The 27,570-nt window shown below is 39.5% G+C and overlaps 2 protein-coding genes across 2 annotated transcripts in view; both read right to left on the reverse strand.

The window, feature by feature from the left end:
* Positions 1 to 5,953: 5,953 nt before the first annotated feature.
* LOC139738470 (metallophosphoesterase 1-like) lies at positions 5,954 to 16,050 on the reverse strand. The gene is made up of 8 exons (XM_071649097.1): positions 15,713 to 16,050; positions 14,896 to 15,004; positions 14,060 to 14,163; positions 12,403 to 12,483; positions 11,565 to 11,769; positions 8,634 to 8,756; positions 7,896 to 8,036; positions 5,954 to 6,468 (listed from the first exon to the last, which is right to left on the reverse strand). Exons 1-8 carry the CDS (start codon positions 16,048 to 16,050, stop codon positions 6,295 to 6,297), a joined length of 1,275 nt encoding a protein of 424 aa, XP_071505198.1. The 3' UTR covers positions 5,954 to 6,294.
* Positions 16,051 to 20,654: 4,604 nt separating this feature from the next.
* Positions 20,655 to 27,570, reverse strand: part of LOC139738471 (uncharacterized) — a 96,326-nt gene continuing 89,410 nt past the window's right edge. Inside the window, exons 76-79 of the mRNA XM_071649098.1 lie at positions 23,694 to 23,732; positions 22,639 to 22,740; positions 21,948 to 22,082; positions 20,655 to 20,887 (exon numbers count right to left, since the gene is read on the reverse strand). Of these exons, the coding sequence (XP_071505199.1) occupies positions 20,655 to 20,887; positions 21,948 to 22,082; positions 22,639 to 22,740; positions 23,694 to 23,732 (509 nt within the window). The remainder of the gene's footprint in view (positions 20,888 to 21,947; positions 22,083 to 22,638; positions 22,741 to 23,693; positions 23,733 to 27,570) is intronic.

The following is a 27,570-nucleotide window of genomic DNA, read 5'->3' on the forward strand; positions in this document are numbered from 1 at the left end:
GGAGGGATGGCCACAACCTAAGAATGCAAAGGAGGTCAGGTGATTCTTGGGCTTTACAGGATACTTCTGGCGATTTGTCGAGGACTATGCCAAGATTGCTCGCCCACTCTTCCATCTCATGGAAGGGGGCGGTGGCCCACAGAAGGTGAAGAAACCAGCCCCGCCCTTCATCTGGACTAATAAGTCTGAGGATACTTTCAACTCCCTGAAGGCTAGATTAGTCTAGTCTCCCGTCCTTGGTTTCCCTGACTTCGAACAACCATTCCTACTGGAGGTGGATGCATCTGGAGTGGGTCTGGGGCAGTCTTGAGCCAGAAGCAAGATGGAACCAACAGGTCATTGCATACGCAAGCAAGGGGCTGACCATATCGGAGAGGAAGTATCCTGCACACAAACTTGAATTCTTGGGCCTCAAGTGGGTGGTGGTAGACAAATGCAGGGATTACCCGTTGGGCAGGCGGTTTCATGTTTTGACAGACAAGATCCCCTGCTCTATGTCACCACACCAGCAAAGCTAAATGCCACTGGCCAGAGATGGGCTTCTGCACTGGCAGATTTCGAGTACAGTGTGGAGTACAGGAGTGGTCACACAAATGCTGCCGCTGACGCCCTGTCACAGGCACCCACCCTGGAAGAGGGGCACAAGGACAGCCACCACCTCGACCCACAGGTAGTTGTAGGTGCCTTATACCAAGGGCCCTGAGATGTCGACCCCCATCGGCCAACAACTCATAGCCGGCCACAGCACTGATGTGCCTGGAGTGCCCTCCATCAACAGCATCACCCCAGAGACCCTCTCCCACCGACAGAAAGCTGACCCAGACATCAGTCCAGCATTGCCCTTTGTGGAACAGGGTTCTAGACCTACCAAGAAAGAGTGGCAGAACTGCCACCCAAATGCCCACCTTCTACTCAGACAGTTCTCTCGACTGGTAATGAGAAATGGAGTGCTCCACCAGCAAGTCCAAGATCCCGCTGGTCCTCCCTTGGTGCTATCAGAAAACAGTGCTTGGACAGCTCCATGACGACATCGGCCATCCTGAGGTTGAACGGACTCTAGACACTGTACGGCAGTGTTTCTTCTGGATCCAAAAACTTAATTTCTCTTGGAGGTATACCAGGATGGCATGGGTACGAAGAAGGGGAGGATATAACCTGGCAATTTCAGCTGAGGCTAGTTGCATGGTTCTAGAACAATCGAAATGGCTTATATCATAAGTTAAACCCGTCCTGCTACCTGCCAACAAGGCAACCTCGTATCACATGATATGAAATCTGTTAATGTGGGTGTTTTGGACTCCCGTGGAAATGTAAAGATGAGTTCTTGATTTTAGTTCTCATTTTATGCAAATCAATATCTACCTGAAGAAAACACGTTCGGCAACTTTAGCAGTCCGTCCGACGAGTTCAACAAGTAAATATCTTCTGCTTTTGCCTCTTCTGTTACAGACTCCATCCATTCACAACACAACCTTTTCGTAACAACCGCAATCTTTACACTAAAGAGGGGTTACACTAGTAAGAAAGCCAACCGAGTGTGGAAGCTTCTGGGAAGGTGAAATGCCATTGTTTGAGGAGAGCAATGTGATTCTTCAGAAAGATGAGCTTTGTATCCATTGCTTACACAGTACAATGTGCTCTCAGCTTTGTGATCATTATTTTGGTCAGGTTTGTCAAATTCCAGGTGATAACACCACAAACTGAAGTGTATGAAGTAGACTTCACTAACGAAGGTAACCAGAAGAGTGATGATGAGTTGTATGTTGGTCAAGCAGTCAGAACATTTATCCAATCGAATGGACAAGAATGTGATCTGAAGAACTTCTACAAATGTGTGACGAAGGTACTATGTGGCAGCCTGTAGCTATATGGTCAAGTCATAGCCTTTCAAAGAGAAAGTCCTTGTAAATGCATAAAGTTTTGGATGTGTCCAAGAGAAATCAAGCAAAACCAAAGCAGTGGTTCTATTTCGCCAAGAGATACACGTATCTACCGACACTGTACGCTATATATTGTTTAACTGACGTCACACTCAACGGTGATAACACTCAATGATGAATAAATTGGACCAACTTTACGACTGAATGTTACGAAGTTTTATTACGACCGAGTGCGTTCCGACTATACCTCATGTAGCTTAAGGAAACGAAGGAAGAAGCTACATTAAGTTCACGATTACTTTTAAATCTCATTCCAAATCGTAAGTTCACAACTTGTTTAAATCTTATGCTTGGAAACTTGTGATTTGGAAATGCAATAATGGAGAACATTCCCCGAACCGATGCTACGAATGAAAGTGGTGATAATGATGATGTCACAACTCTGAAACAGTCGTGTCGCGCTTATGCTGGCAGTCTCACAAGGAAGTTCAGGGAACTAGAGAGCTGCATGTTAAGTGTGAATAACTATGATAACGTTGTTGAAAAGGCTGACCAGTTAGACAAGACATTCAATTCATATGAGGAACAATTCTATGAATATCACGAGAGACTGACTGGCCAGGAAGCTGACTTTGCCATGGACGACTTTAAAGGGCGACAAAGAAACAAAGAAGAATTCGACACGAGGCTTCAGAGCTGGATGGTGAGAGCGAAGGAGAGCCGTAGGAGATGATGGTGCAGCCGGGATCACGTGGAGATTATGACAACGTGTCGCTAAGGTCTTCAGCATCACGGAGTAGCAGATCATCACGGCGTTCAACGAGCACAACATCCAGCGCCATGCTGAGGGATGCCCGCATCAAGGCTGAGCAAGCAAGGCTTAAAGTTGAACATGTAAAGAAGACACAAGAACTTAAAATGAAACAAATGCAAATAGAAAAGGAACATGCAACAACAGAGGCTGCAATTGAAATGCAGCAAGCTGAAGTAGAGGTACGCGTCCTCCAAGAAGACATTGAAAATGAATCACCCGCAAGTGAAGTAAGTGCATCTCAATCTGTAGGCAAAAGTGTTAAGAAAGAAATGAATGCAAATGCGCCTATGTTCGTAAGTAACCAAGTAGATGTAAGCTGTAATGAGGCTGCACCTAAAATTAGTACAGAGCCGAAAGTCACTGATGTTTTTTCTGTTGTAGATTTGGCTATGAGTATGCCCAAACCAGAAATGACAAAATTTGATGGCAACCCACTTGAGTATTGTGGTTTCATGAACAAATTTGAAGCCACCATTGAATGTAAGCCAGTAGACGATAAGGTGAAATTGATGTGCTTGATTCAGTTTTGTGTTGGTAAGGCACGAGAAAGCATTGAAAATTGTACGTTTCTCAGCTCTGAAGGCTATCAAAGGGCTAGACAAATTCTACATGACCAGTTCGGGCAGTCCTTCCAAGTGACCACTGCCCACATGAAAAAGGTGTTGAATCGTCAACAAATATGCCCTAATGATGGAACTGCGCTCTGGGACCTAGCACGTGATATGAGGAGGTGTGAGATGGTCCTGTCCCACATGGGTTATCGTGCAGACATGGATAGTTCCAGTAACTTGCTCCAAATCCAACAACTCATGCCAGTTTACCTGCAGACGGAGTGGGCAAAACGTGCCCACAATATGATGAAGCGAGGGATAACACCGACCTTCAACATGATGGCCGACTACACGGAAGAGTGTGCTCAGCTCGCCAATAACATGTTTGGGCAAAATATCGGCAGCGGCAGGGGCACCACCCACAGGGACCACAAAACAGGTACGGCCAGACGCACAACACTATCTACGCAAGCCCAGCCTCAAGGTGAAAGATTGCAAACAAAATGCCCTTGCTGTTCACAAATGCACAACTTTGACGTATGTAAACAGTTCAAACAAAAGTCACAAGATGAACGTCTCTGAACGGTGAGGGAAGCCAAGCTGTGTGATAATTGCTTAAAGCCGTTCCACTTTGCGATAAATTGCAAGCAGAAAAGCAACTGCAAGGTGGACGGCTGTAAATGGAGTCACCACACATTGTTACATCGTCACACAGAAAAACCCACCAAAGAACACCACGAGAGTGTGGCCACGACTGAAGGAAGGACAGCTTCGACAGAGACGAGTGAAGCGACTGGGGCCGGCGCTAAACTACCCCCAGATTCTGGAACGCGAGACGGCCTCGTCGCGTGGCTTCTTGACTTTCTTCGTCCAAGTCTCACGTAACTCTTGAGACCAAATTTGCAACATCAGCGCATAGTTTTATGAAGCTACGCCTATTTTCGTAACGGCATGTCGCCCCAAAATGAGCACAATTTTGTGATTTTGTGTACATTCCCTATGGAAAACAGTGCTCTGTCATGAAAGTCATAAAAACCTGATTATTGTTACAATTAATCACTTTCTATGATTGATTTTATGCTAATTACGGTAGAAAAAAGGTCAGTGACAATTTCCAATAAAAAACAAAGAAAAAACAAAAGTTTAAAAACAATGAAATACATAAGAAATTCTGAAAACACTAAAATACATAAGAACTGAAATGTGTTTTGGAAGTTTTTGTGATGTACAATATTGTTGAATATGCTAAAACAGATTTACAGACCAAAAAGTAGACTCTAAATCCTATGCTTTTAATTAGGCTAAAATATGATCTTGAGCTTAATTTGCACAATCATATAACTAAAATTAGAAATTGATCGTTTCAAAAAATCTTTTAGCATGGCCAAAACAGCCCGGCCTGATTAGGGTTAAAGCAGGCAAAGGGCAAACTTTGCGTATGTTTGGTATTACGCCGGTAGGCAATTGAGAGGACACATTTGGTCCGTCACACTTGAATCTTGACTTGTAGAACTGAATATGATACAACAATTTCCCACAGAGATAGACCATGCCCAAGTCAACTCCAGTGTGCATAGGATAACAATTTAAACATTAATTAGGGTGGGGCAAATTGCAATGATGGGGAAAATGGCCCACAATCGTGGAACTATTGAGCTGATGACTAATCTGAAAAAAAAAAAAAAATTACCAAACATATAATGGGCTACACACATGAAACAATGAGCGTGAGTGAGACACAGCGAGGGGATCAGTGTAGAGTGCTGACTGTGTCCGGCTTGCGGACGGAGTGCAACATCACGGCTATCACCAATAGAGGGCCAATGTGACGAGTCGTAAACCTGAACCAAGGGCGCGCTCTTTTTACACCAACCACACTAACTTGTCAATGCAAGCATCTGAATCATGCCAGTTTTCCAACCTGCATTGAAGACAGAAGCGGGAACGGCCTCACCACCTTTTCCCCCCTTTTATCTCACCCTGCAAGGAGCATGGTTCTGTGCACCAATCTACGGCATTCATTGCAATTAAGTGCTGCCGGTTTGATCTCTCGCGAATATCATTGTAGTTTATTACCATGCATTGTCTGTCTGATTTTACCATATATGCAAATGTACTGAGTACGAGCTAGACTTTCACGCTTAAAGGACAAGTTCACCTTCATAGACATGTGGGTTGAGTGAATGCAGCAATATTAGTAGAACACATCAGTGAGAGTTTGAGCAAAATCGGACAATCCGTTAAAAAGTTATGAATTTTTGAAGTTTCTGCTCAGTCACGGCTGGATGAAAAGACTACTATAGCTTGTGATGTCACATGAGTACAACGATATAAAAAAAGAATAAAGAAAATTCAACATACTTCCATTTTTCTCGCATAACAAAAGAACACTCGACTTCTCTCTTTCAGAAGACAGGGGGAATAATATTACCCTTAACATACGTCAGCAGCAAGTCGAAGAAATGTGCACTTTATTCAAAAAGTAAAGTTTTGTGAAATTCTCTTTTTATTTTCCTTATATAGTTGTACGCATGTGACATCATACACTGTAGTAGTCTTCTCTTCCAGCAGTGACTGCGCAGATACTTAAAATATTCGTAACTTTTGAATGGATTGTCCAATTTTCCTCAAACTTTCACTGATGTGTTTTACTAATATTGCTGCATTCTCTCAATCCTTATGTATATGAAAGTGGACTTGTCCTTTAATATCTTGGTCATACAGTGGACTTGACTTCTCCTGACCACGTTTGGGGAAAGTTCTGAGAACACTCAAGAGGTAGGGCCACTACCTACACACTACCAGGAATGCTTTTGGTACGCAAGTAATGTCAGTAAAGGAGATCTCCTTTTTGTTGCCGTTTTGTGTTTGGTAAAAAAAATTGGTGCCAGTTATCATTCCTCAAAAATTTAACCAAATGTTATTTCAGTCACAGTTACTCTACTGTCCAATACAAGTCATCTTAATTGTTTGATATTGCAACATCACACACACACGAGTATTAAAAAGTGCACCTCCTGAAATAAATGGGCTAAGCTACAAACTGCCGTCATAGATCTTTTCTGTGCTCCCTGCGTGCCCGTCCCTTGAATAGGAGGCGGATCCAGGCACGGAGAAGGAAGACTGCCATGGCAACGCCAGACAAGATGTACAGGTTGACGATGAGGCTCTCTTCCGGGAGGAAACACTTGTTGATGGCGATGGATCGCGGAGTGATGGTAGCCTGGAGAAGGGTAAAAGCAAAAAGATTGTTTTCCTTAGGATACAACGTGCAGCATGATGTATGACACTTTTTTTAAAGGACAAGTTCTTCTTCATAGACATGTGGGTTGAGTGAATGCAACAATATTAGCAGAACACATCAATGAGAGTTTGAGGAAAAATGGAAATCCGTTCAAAAGTTACAAATTTTTGAAGTTTCTGCTCAGTCACTGCTGGATGAGAAGACTACTATAGCTTGTGATGTCAAATGTGTACAACGATATAAAGAAAGTATACAACATATTCAACATATTTTCACTTTTCTCGCATAACAAAAGAACACCTGACCTCTTTTTCAGAAGGCAGGGGGAATAATATTACATACAAACGTCAGTAACAAGAAATGTGCGCTTTATTCAAAAAGTAAAGTTTTGTGAAATTCTCTTATATTCTTTATATTGTTCTACCCATGTGACATCATACAATGTAGTAGTCTTCTCATCCAGCAGTGATTGCGCAGATATTTCAAAAATTCATAACTATTGAACAGATTTTCGGATTTTCCCCAAACTTTCACTGACGAGTTCTTCTAATATTGTTGCATTCACTCAATCAACATGTATATGAAGGTGGACTTGTCCTTTAATACTGTATATTATAAAGTTAGTCACCTTTACCTCCACAAACATCAAGTGGGTATTGTACAGACACCCACTGATGGTAGGCTCAAAATAAAAATGATTACTGGAATAGCTATAATTCAACAAAATCCTCAGGGGGCTTGATATATGTACGAATCAAAATGTGAAGATGGACAAGACATTGACAGTCAAATATGATGGTGTTCTTATGATGCCACTACAGAGTCATTTCTGGTAGAGAATGAAGCTTTCTCAGTCTTTTGGGTGTCTGAGAGTTTGTGCACCTAATGCAGTGGTCAAATGTTATCAGCTTAACATCCTATATTATGGGTGTCATGTGGGGTGACTTGCATAAGACTTGCATAAGACTTCCTTGTGGTGACAAGACCTCGTATCTCAATTAGCATGTATTCTAAATCCTCTTAACTCCATTTTGAATTTAAAAAATACTGATTCAAGTTTAAGACATCACAATAATCAATGTAATCCAAAACGATGTTTCTACATTATTTGATGTCAACATCAATTTTATTTTGCAAAAATGGTGCAAATATTAAGAAAAAAAAATGTTATCCTGAAAATTCATTATTTTTTTTTATTATTTTCTTATTCTCATATTTCTTTAAATGGGAAGTCTTGTAGCCCCAGGGATGATATGGACTGCCACTTTAAAGCAGAATCATCACTTAAACGGGAGAAAAGTTTAATAACCCCTCCCACATAGGTGGGGACCACTGTACCAACTTATGGACCTGCTCTCTAGAGCAAGCATATATAGTAGAGGGCCCCACCAAGACAATGCCTTTACCAGGGTGATGCTTGGATTGCGCCTGTTTCTCCAGCTGAAGGAAGGCACCGAGATCTCCGGGGTGGAGTTCTGGTGGACCACGTAGCAACCATGGTGGGTGTGGCCACTGAGAACAAGGCGGGGCCGAATCCAGGAGAGTAGCTATGATGATGAAACACACAACAGAGAGACATTGGCATTGTTGTTGTCATTGTTAATGATAACATTGTTCATTGCTGTAATATACAGTGTAACCTTCATATGACTCTTTCATCTTAAAAGGTCACAATGCCTTAAAATCAAACCTATACCAGTAATACAATACTGATGCATGATTTTGCAAAATTGCATAAAAATATATTGCACAGCTTCAAAGTTGTTTTTTTCAATTATCTGCAAAAGGACAGTATATAATTTGGCAAAGCCCATTTTAGTCACTTATATATCAAAGTACAGACCAGCAAATCACTCACGTTCATTTTCAAAACCATGAAATATTTGGAATTTGTATTCGCATGTATTCAGCTGTAATGTTAAGCATAGGTGGTTGTAAAAACATTTAAAAATTTCCACTAACAATTATTTGTTGTTGCCCAAATTACAAAAAGTATTTGAATCACCATAAATAATCAGCAAAATAAAAGTTATTACAAATTGTTTTCTCTAAATGCACTTTCCTCTTTTTAATTGTGTGCAAGTATTCATTTAATCTCAGCAACGGCAAGACCAATTTGAGGCAAAAATTGGCAATCCACTCACAATTTTTGTAGCCTCTCTGGATATCACTTCTCTCCGCTCTCCATGGGGGACAAACTTCTCATCAAGGGGTGTCCCGTCCACCCCCGAGCACATCTCGTCAGAACGCCTGTACAGCGGAAAGTGCTGCATTGCCACCCAGACAGGTGAACACAAGGTAACAAATAGTGAGACTTATCCATATGGCTAGCTGAAAATCATGAGGTGTGGTTAAAAAAAAATAATAATAATCCAACGCGATTCTAACCTAATCAAAACTTCATAAAAAAGGATAAAAGTCAAATGAAATAAAAATATACATCTGCAAATTTTGATGTGTTTGTCTACCAGATATATATTGATTAGGCACTCAAGCACCACAGTACTAGAATATGCAATTAAGAAAAACCTCCAAAAACATAAGTAGTTGCAGTAATGCATTTCTGATAAGTAACAACACAATCAAACACTACCAGCACCCTTATTAACACTCATACCCGCAGATGGCAAATGGGACGTTATTCAGAGTGATTAGCTTTGCATAAACAGGAAAGAGCTCAGCAAGGTGATATCAATAACTGAATATAAATGATAAATGAAAGCCGAGTTATTATCCTTCAAGTTCCATATGCTGCATGTCGTACCAAGAGCATTCTGTGTGCTGAATGATTACTCAATATAACACACTGACTAAAGGGAAATAGAAAGAGTAGGAGAGAGAGAGTGATACAGAATACTGTGGTTCTAAAGACACAGCATGCTAAAGGGCAAACTGTTTTACATCTGCCATGTCTGTTGCATGACAGAGAAACAAAATTAGCATGAAGCTCCCATTCTGCAGGGGATTTGTTCACATGAACATGCAAGCGACTGTCATAATATATGAAGAGTTTGTTCGCAAAAACCAATAAGTCCATATTTGCCAGGTGGAGATATTTGCGATTAAAGGTCAAGAAAAATAAAGAAAATAATAAGAAAATTTTTGCTTCTTTTGACCATAACTTCAAAAGTGTACCTTTATATGTACTGACCAATATATCATTTGAAAGGTATCATTTTGTACTTTATGACAGAGACCGTACTTCAAAATCTTCAAAAACGGACTTATCGGATTTTGCAAACAAACTCTTCATATCATTTTTTTTTTTATCACTGTCAGTTCATAGGTCTATCAAGTTTTACCTTGTTTTTTGCTTTTTTTAGCTTGTTTAATGTTTAACATACATTTGTCACAGACATAGAATAGCAACCACAATGAAGGCTTGGAACAGGATGTCACTTCATAAAAGATGTTAGGATAGTAATTTTTGCTAGAATAGCAACTTATTGGAGTAGCAGACAACCAGGAGACAGGATTCTTTAACATTACCACTTCACTTGACATTGCAGCAAGAGTGGCTATCATAGCAACTTTACATGAAATGGAGCCCAGGAGACTCCTGCTTAGTAGTTCCACACTCTAATTTTCCAGACAATAGATCTGTGAATCCTTTAACATTAATTATTCATTTTAAGTGGGCAGCCCTTGCGGTCACATACTGTACAAGCTGAAAATGTTCATGGTGGTTCCATTTTTGCAAATATCATGGCTTGCCTTTGAACCTCAAAACTAACAATGCACAAATATAAAAGGGTGCAGAATTAACAATGCCCAAATATGCAATTTCAAAAAACAACAAAAAAGTCAAGCCATGTTAGTGTTGGATTGTGAACAACTAGTAACTATTATATCCCTCATGTAAAGCTTCTTGCCAAAGGATTGTACAGAGCACGAACATGGTGAAGTTTTACTAGATAGCTACGAGCAGCTGGATGCGGTACAATTGGTAACTAGCCAGCGGGATATAGTACGTTTGGGAATCCACGATCTGCACCCAATTGTGATCGTGTGATCGATATCGACATTTCTCACTTAAGAATGTACGCAGTGCGCGTAGTAGCGATACTTTTGAGCGACAGTCCTGTGTGTGGCTTGTAGCTAGCGCTAGCAGCGCTTTGGAATTGCGCGACGGCATTACAGAAATCTGTGGTGCGATGGCGTGTGTGTGTGTGTATTCGTACGGATCGTTAGTGTGATCAATGCAGTTCAGCTCATTATTGACAAAGTGACCGCGCTTCAAGTAACGGAGGAATGATTGCAGCAGAAGGACACCATATCAGATCAGGTACGAATTAGGAATAAACTAAAAGCGATTTTGAAGATGATGTGGGTAACCAAGCCGCTTTAGACCTACTTCTAACGTAGTCCTGGACCTCCTCGATCTTTCGGAGTTTTGCACGCTGTAGTGTAGCTCGACGTGTGTAGGAACCAACGGTGTCGTTCGCTACGCGCTGCACGCACTGCTGCTGCACTGCTACGGCCTATACGTTAGATTTAACGTCAGGAAACCTGCACATTTTTCCAAAAGGGAACCATCATCACTCTAGTAAAATGCTCGAGAGGGATATAAAACAAATATCGACTGCTTTCTTTCGGGCCATGGTAAAGCTATTTGACCTCGGTGATTTCTCAACAGTGCCATGTCCCTCGACTTCGTCTTGGGACATAGCACTGTTGAGAAATCACCTCGGTGCAAATAGTTTTACCATCTCCCTCTGCAGCAGTCGATATTTGTATACTATAGGTCAAGCACACTGTGTGGGCCATGATGTAGCGATATCTGGGGCATATCAACATGCTACTACAGAACTTCCAAAGCAGAACAAACTTCACGTTTCCTAAATGTACACGGAATCAATGAGTAAAACTAGAACAGTGCTAGTATTGTGACTTGTTGGTAAAATTTATTCATTTTGTGAAAGGTGATGTTATGATTACCAGACCCTCGCAACAGCAAAATTAACAACACATGAAAATGCCCAACAAGTAGCAATTTCAGCTCGTACAGTATTTGTTCAATTCTGGTCATTCACGCATGGTACTGTCACTGATAAGAGCTGTATGAAAGATCATACCTGAAGAAGAATGGGGGCAGAAGGAGGTAGTGGCTTGTGAACTTTACACTTTTTGTCCTGAGTGATGACTGTCTTAGCCCCTGTCCTAGCCCTTCTGTTCCTGGAACAGTTCAGTCTCTCTGAGACCCGGCGCAAGTCCTTTTTTGCCCCCGAACACATCTCACAGTTGTCGCCATGAAAAGCCATGCTGTTAACCAGCACAAAACTGTGTTTAAAGAGAACAGGAAAGCACTCACATAACTTAATTCATTGACAATCAATCAAACACTGTGGTGTTTTTATCTGGTTACACACATGTACTGTATATATCTCCATTTAAACCTCTCCAGACAGATGCAAAAAAAAAAAAAAATTGTCATGAAATTCTCCAAGGTATCCATGGCTCTGTCAGAACTTGTGAACTTTGAACTTTCATATCTTGGATGAAAATTGGATGGTTTTAGTATCAATGAATTCAGATGCATGTTGTCAAATAACAATCATTAAGAAGCCATTTATTTTCCTTTTAGATTCTGGCCACTTTTGTCGCAAAAGACTCACAGAGCACAATATACATGTAATCACTGATATTTATCAGACACACATTACATGCTGTTATTATAAATCAAACATGATGTGTTCACTTGTCCTATAGATATCAAAATAAAAACATTTACTTTAAAATGCATAAGTAGAACATTTTTCTCTTTTACTTTACTTTGAAGTGTCCTTATAAAATCTAAATTTTGTTATATTGTCTGGTAAGATGCCACTATAATCATACTATCAATTGTTTGAAAATCAGACATGACAGGCATTTCAAGCAGGGTATATTCCATAGAAAACATTTCATACTTACCTAATATTTTTCAGGGTTACTAATTCAACACCTTTACAGCTGAAAGCATCCAAAAATCTGTCCAGTTTGTTCTTGATTGACCTGCAAGACACACAAACACACACACACACACACAAAGTCAACAAATATGTCAGATTTTAGCAAGTTAAAAAATGTACACTTCCTGGCATAAATAAAACAACAGCACACGGTGGAAATCCTGGTGTCTCCCACACTGCCCCAGGAATTACGTCATTGATTATGGTTTATATAGCTGTTTAGTGTAGTAGTCCACTACTGCAGTCTTTCAGTCGTTCACTACTGCAGTCATTCCGCATGTTAAAGGGCATTATCAGGAAGTTTTGTCAAGTGCATGGTTTCCAAACTTTGACACTACAATACACTATATAGAACTTAAGAAATACATTTGTATATTTAATGATCGGTCAATGAGTACACTCACATGAATCAGCAAAAGTTACCGAATGTTTCAACTTGACTTTTGACTTGACAACATTGATGCACTACAGACATCCTTTTATCCTACTATTGAAGATAAATATCACTCAAGAAGAATTCAAGGGAAACAATGACACTGTGTCCACACACACATCAATATTGTATGGAATTTCAAAGATTTGCATGACACAGGATTATTTAGGTGCAAAATTAAAAATTATTCAAATTATTACCATCATGGTGGAGAAGGCAGATTGGATACACACCTCAAGATATTTGCAATGCTTGTATGTTGAGAAAGATATCCAGCATGCTAAAAATATCTTGATGCAAAGCGCCAACTGTGATGCAAATTTGTCGCAAGTCACAAATTATATGACTGAGCACTGTCCATTTATGTTTTCGAGTTGGCTTTAATACCCCGACCTGCTATACAAACAAATCACTACACATGTAAAGTTTGTGTGAACTTGTTCCATACAAGATGAAATCTAATGTGACCCTGCATCACAAAACCAACAAAAAGTCGCCAGATATGGATTTATAGTTAAGGGCAGATTCTGAGAAAGCAGACTCTAAGCTTTAAAATGATGTATAACTCAATTCAAATGGACTCTCCTAAACCTATCTAAATGTTGGAAAGAAAGCACACACTCTGGAAAAGTGTGAATGGAGAAAAGAGGCTCTGAAGTACAGAGTCTATTCAAGCACTTAATCCTTACCAAGCCATGCTGGCTGTGTGAGGAATGAGACAAAAATCAGGATGCAAACCACAGGAGCAACAACAATGAAGAGATTATCAGATTAAGCTTGAATTGAGCATGCTCTACCAACACATTCAGCCCATGATTAAAGCCAACTTTCAAAGCAGTAGCCTTATCCTTTCAAGAGTTTTAAGAGTTGATAGTGAAGAGTGTGCAAAGAATTTTCAAGAAACAAAAAGGGGCCTCTAAGACATACCTGATCTCAATACTTTACAAAAAAAAGGTTGTAGAAAAACTGCTGTTCAAAAGCTTTTAGCATAATGTAGAAGAAGATTAGCTCTCCCAGAAAATATGGGAAACTCTAGATTGACTTGGTTGACTCATTTCCCCTTTTTTGAGTCCTCACGTAGAAGCAAGGGATGCAATTTTTTGTTGGTTTTGTGATGCACGGCCACAAACTTCCAAATAGTCTACCTCAAAATGTTAATCAAGAAAAGTGCCATGGCAGAACTCACAGATGATGGAAGCCAATGTCGTGATTGCCGACAACTACTTTGAAATTCACATTGGCTGGGTGTCGAAACATCTTCCAGAAATGCTTGGCAGTGTCTCGGAATTCCTGCAGGCAGCAATTAGGATAATGATAAAAATCATCAATTAAATTTACAATTTTTCTTTAATTTTTCTTCCTCCTTTACTTTTATTAGTACAATAATTTTACTATTTTTCTAATGCTGAAATTCCTCTCTTTACTACTCAGTTTTCTGAACGTGTCTTTAAAATGTGTTTTCTCTTTTCCTGCTACTTGACTCCTTACATCTTGATTTCTTTTGCACCTTATTTTGTTTTTTTTTATTTCAGCTTTACAGTTATTTCTAATTAACAAAATTTCATCTTTTTTAATGCATGCATTCATTTTTTCTTGACTTCACTCTGATTCATCACCTGTATGAAAACTTTCGCACACATGCCAAGCAGGCTATGTAAATGGAAGAGAACTCGAATAAAAAGCATTGCTTTCAGATAATGATACCGCGGTAATGATAATAATCCAATATTAATAATCATGATCATAACAATATAACAATAATAACAATAACAATATGATAACAATAAGAAGAAGAAGATGAAGAAGAAGGAGGAGGAGGAGGAGGAGGAGGAGGAGAAGAAGAATATGAATAATAAAACAATTTTTGAATTGTGGGCATTTGTGGCTACTTGTTTAGCATACATGTACGGTGTACATCTTGCCTAAGATTCATACGAAAAAAAAAAAAAAACTCTTTGAGAGAGGGGAGAAAAAATGGAAACTCAAAATTAGTGCAGAAATGTAAGCCATCCAACAACGTACCTCGTCACTTGCCCATTTGCCCTCATCTGTCAGGTCGCCCAAGACAAAGACAGCCTCCGGTGCCAGAAGGGTTAATGCGGCTTGGAAGGCACGCTCCATCTGCCATTCTCTGTTCAAGGTAACAGTAACCATGGTTACATAAATTGAATCAGAAATTTTACCACAGTTAAGCTAGGCTACATGAAAACATAAGAATCAATACTTATTTTACTAAACAGATCTAAATCATAAAATATAAACTATTAAACATACCGTAACAATCAAGCGGTCTCATTTATCCGGGGGGTTAGTCTCTTTTGTAAACTTCTCTCGCTGAACACCGACAGTACACTGGTCACTGCCATGTCATCAGTATCATCCCACTCATTCCATACCATAGTGTTGCCCGTTAACCAAGATTTGCACAGTCCAGGCCATGAGAGACACCACCAACATGGCCCTGGGTAAGAACATTAATGTGGTCACTTTTCATATGAATGTGCCAGGCAGGATTTGAATCGAGAATCTGTGAAGTGTTTTTACAACTTCTGCAGACAACTCTCAGAGTCGAGTCCCGAGCCCAGTCCACACACTGAAATTAATGGTAGGCCCTACTCTCATCTCGATCATCGCACATCACTTTAAAATGTAACCCACACACGAACTGGAAAACAACTTGCTGTTCCAGTGTTGCCTTATCTTTAGTTTATGTAGACCGTTAGTATCGACATTGTTCACTTTCCACTTTACTCAGCTCATATACAGAACGGACGAAACTGAATTTCAATACGCTCTGTATTACTAGAATGATCAGACAAAGCAGAAATTGATACTCTACCTCCTTAATTTGTCGAACCAATGACCCAGACGGCTCCCCAGTAAATGCGTATCTGCTATGAAGAAAGTTCGTAAGCTATCCGATGAACGCGTCTGGGCATCCTTCTCAACGCTGTTGTCCTCGCCGTAACTCCCGGGGTGGGAATCTGAGTTCTCGCTGAAGAACCACTCGGACTCGCCGATTTGACCAACATGTCTGTGGTCATTTGTCATGCTCACATTTGGCCAAGCGCATCTAAACATCACAAAATAGTACACTAGATACTCACAAACAATTACCACAAGTCCAAAGTACGCGAGGAAAGAGAATAACGCTCGGATATTTGTATATATCGCCATCAATCACATTCTTACAAACTCAGTCGTCTTTGTGTCACACTAAACTGGTGTGTACTCAACATGATCGAGAGGGCGCCAGCTAGTGTCGCGCTACATTATGTTGGGGAACCCCCTTTTTCACCGGCTTGAAGGGTTGTGGAGCTGCAGCAGCTGCTGTAGCTGTACGATTCCGAGCCGTGCCTTGAATTACATAGATATCTCCTTGTAAGCCCGTATCCTCTTTATTTTTTCTCTAAACTTAGCTGAGTTACTGAATATATATTTACAACCGTCTGAGAACCAGCATCTCAAAATGCTGAACTGTAGTTGGCGACAACATTCACTGTCCAACACATTTTTGCTTATTGTTGAAAAGATTGCTTTGTTGCCCTCTTCCGAAAAATGACAAAGTTCATCGCCTTATCAATGTTCAGTTCACCGAGTCTATTAGTGATTAAGGTCCGCTTGGTCCTAGTCTTCATAAGGTTTTAGCTGGACATTGCTATTGTCATCCTTTTTATTTCTTTTCTAATCAATAACTACCTAGAAAATTATGCATTTATTTTTAATTGTAGCATAAAATAAAAGCAAATGGTGACTTGATCTTGACATTAAGTATGTAATTTCAAAACATCCGGAAGTACCGGTATGTTTGGTTTTCTTGATAATGTAATAAAGCACATACAGATAGCCGTCTAGCGTTTACATTTTCTGCTTTTAAATCGAGTGGGCTTGAAAGTGATAATCTGTCTTAAAATCATGCTCTGCTCCGGGGCTCTGATGCTACGAATGTAGCCTGTATCTCATTGTTTGTTCGGACCGTTGTCAACAACATTCCAACAGGACAATCACGAGTCGAACTTTACAACTTATGAGCCAGCGGTGATTCTAATTCTTGACAGAAATTTCCGAGATGAAAGCACAGATAAATGCATTGTCCCCCTGTTATCAACCAGTTGATGAGTTTTCTTGTTTTTCGTATAGGCCTACATGTATTTACACATTCATTTCTATATTTTCTTTTAAAATGTAATAAATCTTTAGCCATTAAGAATAAGATTAGGTGATAAAAATAAAGTACGTTTAAATCATTCAAGAATGTATTAAGAAGTGATTTAGTATCATTGAAAAAAGTGAAAGTCCTCATTCTTTCACGATGCCAACTCATCAGGAACAAATTAATACTTCATTCTTAATTCCCTCGCTCCGCCCTTTAATTGAGCTCATTCTCTTGCGCTCTGCCTCTCCTATATCCCATCCCATGTTCGTCCGTTTTCTCCTCCCCTTCCTCTTCACTCTCCTCTCCTCAATCTCCTTCCTGTCTTTTATCCCATTCTTTCAACTCATCCTTCTACTTAAATTCTTATTTTTCCCTCCACCGACATTTCAATGTTCATGCCCATGAGCTCCGTGAGCCATCGCCACTCCAACCATTCCTCTCCCAGTCTCCCTCTTCCACTCCTTTTATATCTCTTATTCCCTGTCGTCAATCTAATAAGCCAATTCGTAATAAGCTCACGTGCACATGGGTACAAATGACCTTTATTTTTTTCTCTCTGATCGTTAGACACCGAAAGTGGCACAATACATATATGAGCTTGCCCGACGAAACAATTTGTGAAATTCATGTTTAATTAAAGAATGAGGTTGCGTAGACCCTGCAGGTGACCAGAATGGTCTGTCAGCTTCTTGCAATGGGGAAACATCCATTATCTTTGTTTTGCATTGTGTGCTTTAATTAACAAACTTTTATTTTCTGGGTTAATCTTGCCAAAATACCAGACTCGTCTTGCTGTCAGGTGGATGTGCTGGCAAGCACCATTTATAAAGATAACATGAATAATCATCACATCACAGATGCTTATCTCAGTGAATATAAAAACCATCATGCCTGTTCGTACAATTAGATTTTTCTGCTCATGCGCAAAGTGGAACTATGATTTTGAACTGGCTTATTCTTTCACTGCACCCTTCCATTTATATCAATGTTTCTCTCAATGATCTCCTTATTCCTCTACATGGACTTTTTTTTTATTTGCAAGTTCTGTCTTCCATCACCCCTTTCTATCTCACACACACAAGCTACTAGTACACAAAATCAAGTGCACACACATGATTGTACTCAAGGTGATCTGTTTTCCCATTTCTTGTTCTCTACCGTGTGTACTCATACTATAAACATAATACAAGTGTATGTACATGTGGATTGTGTGTGTGTGTGTGTGTATGTATGTGTGTATGTGTGTGTGTGTGTGTGTGTGTGTGTGTGTGTGTGTGTGTGCGTGTGTGCGTGTGTGTGTGTGTGCGTGTGTGGGAGGGGGGTGCATGTGTTGATAGTGTGCTAACAGAACCATTCAAATGATGGATAGTCAAACTACTAGTCTGTGTATTTGGACTATTTCATTCTAATTACATGTAGGATTATTTTCCACAACCTACTGTCCTTTTAAACGTAAGAATAAATGCCAGACAATACTCAGTTAACATCACAGTAACACGAGATAAAGGCTACTGGAGAACTGACTGGCCAGTTTATAATGAATGTTTTATGAATACATTTCAAACTTTTGTTAGTTAACATATCACCTCTGCTCAACCTTTTACCAGCTGGCTGCTTTGTTATCTTATTCTTCATGTTTCCCCACTGAACTTTTCTGTCAAATGACAACTTTAACAAAAGGAACCATCCCACAGATCTGGATGTGACAATTGCAATAGCAAGGCACATAGATTTCATACAAATACATTCCAAGGAAGTCCCACTTCATCTCTCATTTGTACACATATTGTTAATGCACAGAAGCTCCTCTGCATTGGAAATGTATAGGGTCATATGTAGTCCGACCATAAGAAGCTACTGGTCCAATAGTTCCAACTTTTGCACACACAAAAAAATTCAAGTACAACTGTATGAATATTATCAAGGGGCACCTTCATATGTTCAAGCTATGGTAATATAATAGCAATTTTGTTTACGCAAAAGAAACCTGACAAAAGGACAATTTTAATGCTTTTTGTCTTGTCAAATTCTGGAGACCCGCAGAAATCATGCAGGAGCATGGATAGGATGCTGAATCACTCGACTTATGGAGAAAAGTAACTTCCCAATAAATCTATTGCAATGCAGAATTTGTGTTGAGGTAAGTTGTATGTGAAATATCACAAATACAAATATTATAAAAATGAAATAAAAATATGTGTGTGTATACATACACACACACACACACACGCGCACACACACACACGCACACGCACACGCACACACACACACACACATACATATATATTTATATATACATTCATTCATTGTGAAGTCACTATGCATGTATACATAAGTAATGCCTCTTGTTAGATTTTTACATGCCACCAACCAAGGCTAAAAATACCAAACAAAACTTTAACAAACATGTAAATACTGACTTGAAGGTCCATATAAAACCATACTCATCACCACTGTCCTTCTTTATCATTTTTATATACCACACTCTCAATCACCCTCATATTGCTTACTAATGTTTATGTAGCTACTAAAAAAACAAGAATGACAACATGCATAGAATCAATGAGCTCCATTTCAAAATTCAGAATTTATTCAAGTCCAGAGACAGTGCAATGAATTAAAATAACAATGAGCAAAGTTATGATAGTGAAGTAAAGAGAATACAGCAAGCAAACTGATTTTTTAAAAAATACCAAGAGTAGCTGCTCATAGGAAGATATGAAATCCCATATTTCATAATTCCAAAACAGGCTTTCTTTCCAGTCGAGTGCTTCATAAAATTTTTTTCGAAGCTGCTGGGTAAATAGCTGCTCAGTTGGACACATATAATATGTAGACACAAAATGCATTACGATGCTCATGAAAGTTCTCAAATAATAACAGATCGTTAAATCGAAAAAACATAGAAAAATACATGATTGTGCAAAAAGTCGTTCCGACCAAATTCCCTGAAAGACAATCTTCCATAAACCCATTTAAAAAAAAGAATAAATCAAACCAATCGTCAACACAAGTCCTGTAAACAAAGGTGTCACCCAAACATAGATGCACACACTAAATTTCAGTTATGGTCTATCCGACACCAGTGAACTTATTCCCTCTTAAAAAAAGAAAATGGATAAGATGGGAGATTTGATGGAAGGGGAAAGCAATAATTTGCTTGCATAAAATTCTATTTTTAAAGATTTGTTCTACATAGTGGTATTCCATAGAAACATGCACATTTCTGTGCAAACTACTTTCTACTCCACTACATAAAAATTAATTACAGGAGGGAAAAAGGAAGATGTGCTAGTCAAACAATGCTGCAAAGGGTGATCTGGAACTTATCAACAATACATTATGCTGAAGGCACCAACCTTCCTTTTATTAGTCCAATCACATTATTATGCAAGTTATTTGCAAGTTGTGCAAAATGACAAGCCATACGGGACCACCTTGATTCTTCTTGCATCACAATTCCTCAAATCACACTTAAAGCTGCAGCGAGTGATATCCTACTTTATATACAATACGAAAAACAAAACTTTTTTTTTGTTTAAATCTCATCCCTATACACTGGAAGAGAGAGGATATCTAGTAAAAATTCCCCCTTTTTGCGTAACAAGGTCGTGAGGGCGCCCTTCTACTGGACGAGGGTGACCTCGTCTAGGGCGGCCTTGCCGGTGCGTATTGTCCGGAGACGGGGAACGAGGCACAGCAAGCCCACGAGGAGGGTGATGACGGTAACGACAAGGAGGAGGCAGCCGGCGAGGAAGGCCCACGACATCTGCTCCTGGTCTGCCACGATCCTGCGCAGGGCGCGTTCGCCCATCCTGACCAGCCGCTGGTCGTTGTCCGACAACAGCTCCACGCCGGCTGTATAGAGAAAGTGACAGATGGCAAGTTAGTCAATACATACAACAAATCTCTCACAAAGTTTTATCATACCTTCTGATCTGATTTTCACTGGATTTCAGATATTTGCAGATTTCTGGTGATTATAATCTTACACAATCTTACACAATTGTGTGAAAGTGAACGGAAAATATACCCAATGGAAATAAACTAGTGTACTATAAATATAATGAAGTCTTGTACATAGCTTAATGATTAAGATTGTATCATGACAATGAACAGGTAGAGTTACAGTGACAAGCTAATTATTGTCTGGTCCTTTGAAAAAGTAATATCCCTGAATTTCTTTACATTGTTACCCAGCCCATTGCATTCCCATGGATTCTGCAATCTTCTTCAATTCAAATTTGCCAACTACAAAATATTTGTCAATGACAATCCGACAGCTGTCATTAAAGCAACAACTTATACATGTGACCCTATGAAGTTTGCCCATGAAACAGCAACCAGTGAATGCAAAGCAAAGTCCAACCAAGGACACTGACTTGAAAGACATTTGTGCAAAAAGCTGGGTCCACTGTAAGATCTACATGAATTTGTTATCCAGTCCAGGGGCGGATCCAGGAATTCCGTAAAGGGGGGGAGAACTAATACTTCTGGTGCCACTTCCAGGGTTCTTTTTATTTCTTTTGTTTTTAACGATAATGGGGGGGGGGGGGGCATGTGCCCCCCTCTGGATCCGCTACTGCAGTCAACTGCTATCTTACACAAAGTGTACTCTGCGTGCTCAATTTCTCTTCACTCATGTGATCTTGTGTATGCTCATCACATCTTACACAGTTCAGTTATTGAAATTCTTTCACAAGAGCAAGAAAAAAAAATTGTGCACACAAGTTTTGTTTCGAACTAAAATTTCTTTACATGGTTATTGCATAAGCAGCTTGCCCAATATACCTACAATGTTTTACACGCCATCTATATGACACTTCTCAGATACATAAGCAGTAAGAAATTGTCAGGAGAAACGAGATGTGATGAATCAAAATGATTGTACGATTTACAGAGTTGTGGACAAACTTACATTTCTCACAGAAGCGTCCGTACCAGCCGGCGGCACAGTCGCAGACGAAGGCAACGGTGGTGCCGCGGGGGGTGAGATGGCACGTTCCATTGTTGACACAGGGGTTGGGATGGCAGGGATCAGCGATCTCCACAGCTGTAGGATGGTTTCAAGAGACAGGAACAGACAGATCGCTAAGTAACAACTAGTACGTATCAATAACTTTTATAACATGCAGAATTAACTCCTCATTTACTTTCACTGACCTGCACTTGCATTATACCTTTCCAATGGCCACATCCCTACAGTTTACACTTTGATCAAAGCCACACTTTGGAGTAGTAGCTCACTGGAGAGCAAGGGCTTCAAACATGTATTACTGCTTTTTTTTCACAAGTTTTTGCAAACCTTTTAGCCCCAGGGTGCAGAGCAAAACTTTCAGTCCAAGGGGTTTACAACTGTAGGTCCAAACTTTTAGTCCCAGGATTTAGATTCAAACTTTTACTGATAAGTCCCAGGGTTTAGATCGAAACATTTATGCCCCAGGGTGCAAATCCAAACATTTTAAACCCAGGGTGTAGATCCAAACATTGTAGACCCAGGGTGCAGATCCAAATATTTTAGTCCCAGGGTGTAGATCCAAACATTTCCATCCCAGGATGTATATCCAAACATTTTAGTCCCAGGGTTTAGATCCCAACTACAAACTCACCGTGTTCACAGAGAGGTCCACGGAATCCCGGCTCACACAGACAGAAACTATCCCCATTGCTGTCCTCCTGACAGAGGCCACCATTTTCACACGGGCAATCCTCTGGGTAAAACAAATCAGATCGAGAGACAATGTTGAATGCACACAGAATTAAAAGAATAATGTACATATTGTATAACCCTCTGTGTGCCAAATTTATAGCCTGTCCATAAGTACAGGTACACTGTATGTGTGCATAATTTGTGTACATTTGACTCACTGGCACAGAACGGGTTAAAAAGAACAAATCCGGAGAGAGTGCTGAGTGAAAAGAATCTTTTAACCCGTTCCATACTAAATTCTGAAATGCCCACGGACATAATATGCAGGCCACCAGGTTCCCGTACAGAACGGGTTAAAAGAAGATCGATAGACAGTGTTGAAAATAATCTTTGAAAAAAAGAAAAGAAAAGAAAATCAATACAAAAAATTTGTGTGACAAAACATGGGCATCCCTCATGTACGAAAAGCTTTCGACTTTTCAAAGGATAAAGTAAACACAGAAACCTTATTTTGATGAAATGGAAGCTATCTGAGGTCAAAAACTATGTAATACATGCAATTATAAAAGAACTATTAATGCTTGGCAAGAGGGGGAGAGGAAGACTTGGGGGGGGGGGAAGATACCAAACACAAAAAAACTTGTAAATTCCCTTGATTTTGAGTAAACCCACACAGCATCCTATATACTCTTTGCAACTGGGGATTGAAACCTAGCTCGACACTAGTCTCTTTGTATAGTGGATGGCATTTTGAAAAATGGCCAGTAAATTTGGAACAATTGAAGTGGCAGTCAGAATGGACATACAATGGACTCCTGTTATAACAAAATCCTCAGGACTGGTAGTTTTCTTTTGTTACATCGAAATTTCGTCATAACCGAACAAATAAACGATACAAAACATAGAGCGGATAATGTTATGGTCTGAATTTTTACCTTGTTGTAACCGCAGTTTCATGATAACCATGTTCATTATAATGGGAGTGCACTGTATCAAATTCCATTATTTACTTACCGGTCATCATGGAGTCAGCCTCCCTACGCTTTCGGCCAGCTTTAGAAAAAAACAAAAACAAAACAAAAAGAGAAATTAATTTCAGTAATATACTCACATATGATGTACGTGGTGGTGGTAGTACCAAAACACTACAACTACATCAAGTGTGAATCCATTATTTCTATTCTCCTGTGATATATGTATAATTGCACAATCACATGGTGTGAACACATACAACCAAGAATCAGTAAATTTGAAAAAGCAACAACATCATGTTGAAAAATCATGTTTAAAATATTGCTTTTTTTTTTTTCTTGGGATCGAACAGCACAGCTCAAAGTCAATGACATCATGTGATATGGCACTGTGTATAAAGTCAGACCCTTACCAATTTGGTTGATGTCCCCCTCCCCATTAAAAAGATTATGGTGCAATGACAGCCAAGAAAATCACCCATACTGGGGGACTGTCTTCACTGAACAATCAACAACTATCCCGTAGTTGGGAACTACATGTACCCCAGAGCAATTGCCCAGGGTGGTATAAAAGCACTCTCATGTGCATTTACAATTTCTGGAGAGCAATTATGCAAACATAATGGAATTGTCCAGGGTAAATTGTCCAGTATGGTAAATTGTCTGGGAGATATTTGTCGGGGTAATTTTCAAATGAACATAGTGATATAGTGGCATAATGTAATCGTGGAAAAGCACTGAGCTCTTATTTACATTTGGCAATTTCAGAACTTAACTCCATGTATAAAACACCTGTTTCTAAAACTTGCCAATAAACTGAAGTGGCATTTCATAATTGTTTCTTTTTTTCTTTGTAATGACACACACAAACATTCCGCACAAGATCAATGCTGTCTTGGCTGACATGACCTCTGAAGTACATTAACCTTTCAAACGAGAAGTTAACATCTAGAGCAAAAGCTATCATGAAAATATCCCGATCTATCTAAAATACACAAACGTACACTCTTTAATAAAATAGTTGTCTGTTCTCTGGTGAACATGGCGAAGACTTGAGCAAATGAATCTAACTACGATGGGAGGTGTCTTCACAATGATCATATAGCAGTGCATGCATGACTTCTCAATGACCCCTTTTCATTATCTAAAAAGGACTGTGAAGGAAACTGATGGAAAAGAAGCAACAAACTGGCAAAAGCTTGAGTGAAATAGAGCACTCCCTATGAAACTTATAACAGACTGAACACAAGGTAGCTATCAAACACACAGCCCTGTGAGTTAGAGGCTACCGACCTTAAATGGCAATTTGAATCAAATAACCGCAAAATGGTGTTTTTGTTTCTTTGCTTTTTAAACCAAAACATGAGTTTCTTTGATTCATATTAAATGTCCCGAAACGACGGATAGAATCTTGACATCCCGACACACCTGTAGAAGATATTGAAGACTAGGCGAAAATTTTAAACAAAGCACTGATGAAGTGGTATGTCCCGAGCATGGCACTGTTGCATGATAGAGACAAGAAGTGGTAATTGAACACCACACTTGGTGATTAAGCAGCACTACATGTAACGTGATCTTTAATGCTTCTAATCGCCTGCCCAATTTTGCCCAAACTTTCACTCATCTGTTGCTTCATCTTCTTCTTCACTACATGAACATAAAGTGAGTGGATCTTTGTGGATTACAGGGTACTCTGAAATTGACTGAAATAAACAAAGGCAGGGAAGATGGGGAGGGAGGGGGGGTGAAGGGGTTCTGAAAGAGGGGGGCATTATCTTGAGAGTGTTACTCTGCAAAGAGAATGCATAGGGTGTTATGAAATCACAAATGCAGGTGCAGAAGGCGAGAGCTTGCAGGACAAGGAGGGCAGTAGGGGAAATAAAGCTGGGAAAAGATCGTTACAGGCAGATTCATTGATTCTTTCATTCATACAATTCACTGCTTTCTTTGTCATTTGCCAAAAAAAAAAATCAAAACCTTTTGCAAACAACATTGTTTGTGCATCTAGAATACCGCAAGACAAAAAATGAAAAATAAGAAATAAATGAATAAAAAATCCACAGTTAGGAAAATTTCTCTCTCGATTTATTATGGGGTTTTTTTTTTGTTATATATATATATATTTTTTTTTTTCGTTCACATGGCTATATAAACTCCCAAGTGTGTTTTGTAAAACTACAACTTGGTCAATTATCGACAGGAATTCTTTTGATCACGAGACAGCAAACTCACTCTTGAATACAACCAAGTATATAAACTGCACCTTAATTTTTGCCACTATTCTAATCTTTCTATATCAGAACTTTCTACCAATTTTGTTTTAGAGATTTGAGGGTGGAGCAATAAATTTGCTCAAAAATTGTTTTCGGTTTTTTTTTTTCAACAACGTCAAATTCCTGACTTTGAGACAAATTATGTTGGAGTGCTCCCAGTGCATCATTGGTATTTTTTCTTAACTCTGTGACTACCACTGACATCCTACTTGTTTAAAACATCAATGGCATTTTCAGATAGTGACATTGAAAAAGTTCCAATTATCACTGCCTATATGTATATGTAACCTTTATTAAAGAAAAAAAAAACAATTAAAAAATCAACTAGGTTGACTTTCTTGTACAGTGATATGATGAATGACAAGTTTCGGCGGGGTACGAAATAAGTGAAAGGTGGTAGGGTTACATTTAATCTGAGGAGCCTGAAATGAATTGGCTGCAAAAAATGGACATCTACTCGTCAATCTAGACAGTTGATGATGCATCCAGTTTCAAATTGATTATGCTAATGCTTTATCATTTGGCACAATTATGATTAGTTTCAGATAAATATAAAATTGCTGTCCAACAAGTGACAGGCAGTTTGACTGCATTTGACACAGACTTTGTTGTCGTTCACAAAGTATAGACCTTTACTTTAAATCTAATGCAATCTGTTTGTGTGCTAACACGGACAAATCCGGTCAAAGTTGATCCTTTTGAGATCTTGGCAAATAAAGTAAGACAACAAATCCAATTTTTGATGAAAATGAGAGCATTTGAAATTTGGAAGGCACATTCTATCAAGAAAGAAGTCATAAAATAGGGGTAAAGGAAGGCAAATACAAGGAATACTCATGAACAGTCAGAGGAACAGAGTGATTTATAAGAGGACATTTTATTGGATGTCACGGTAGAAGTCTATCAAGGAGGAAAAGAACTCGTCAGCTGAGAATGAGAAGGGCGTTAAGTTGCCTAAAACACAATGGCCCGAATTCACAAAGGTGGTACAAATGAAACCATGGGTTAAACCATGGACAAAAACCATGGAGCACCAAGTGTCGCACGGAATATTTCGTTACGAAATTGGTCATTTCGTCGGCAAAATGACCGTTTCATTAACGAAATTATAATTTCGTGGACGAAATGTTCATTTAGTTACAAAATCTTGTCATTTCGTTAAAAATAATCATTTCATCAACGAAATGACTGATTTCATAACAAAACATTCCATGCGACGCTTGGCGCTCCATGGTTTTTGTTCATGGTTTAATCCATGGTTTCATTTGTACCACCTTCGTGAATTCGGGCCTATGGGTTTAGTGGCAACTGAACGCCCTATCATTGTCAACGGACGAACCGAGGATGAGGGTGAGATATTTTGGGTAGAAGGTGGGGGGGGGGGGTAGAATGGGGGAAGGGGTTATGAGGGGATGGAGGACAAGTCTAGATCGATATGAGAGAAGATGACACTGAAGTGGTTACCGCGGGCAACAGGGTTCGATTGTGGAGGATGGAAATCTGTAAAAGCGAGAAGAGTGCATCCTACCTACCTACATGTACTAAGGGTCTCATGCACACAAAAATGACCACTAAGGTAAAATGTGAGGTGAAATGGTACATATTCTATCAAAGTAGAAGACTTTTTATCAAGATTTATTGAAA

This window comes from Diadema antillarum, unplaced genomic scaffold (genome assembly GCF_040938485.1).
Source record: "Diadema antillarum isolate AM-2024a unplaced genomic scaffold, OU_Dant_1.0 seq00000744_RagTag, whole genome shotgun sequence".
In the NCBI taxonomy this organism is placed as follows: domain Eukaryota; kingdom Metazoa; phylum Echinodermata; class Echinoidea; order Diadematoida; family Diadematidae; genus Diadema; species Diadema antillarum.

Coding starts and splice junctions, on each gene's coding strand:
- LOC139738470 (XM_071649097.1), bottom strand. CDS start 16,050: ATGGCGATATATACAAATATCCGAGCGTTATTCTCTTTCCTCGCGTAC. Junction 11,770..12,402: donor GTAACCCTGAAAAATATTAG/GTAAGTATGAAA, acceptor CTTTAAACACAG/TTTTGTGCTGGTTAACAGCA. Junction 8,757..11,564: donor CTGCCCCCATTCTTCTTCAG/GTATGATCTTTC, acceptor GTGGCAATGCAG/CACTTTCCGCTGTACAGGCG.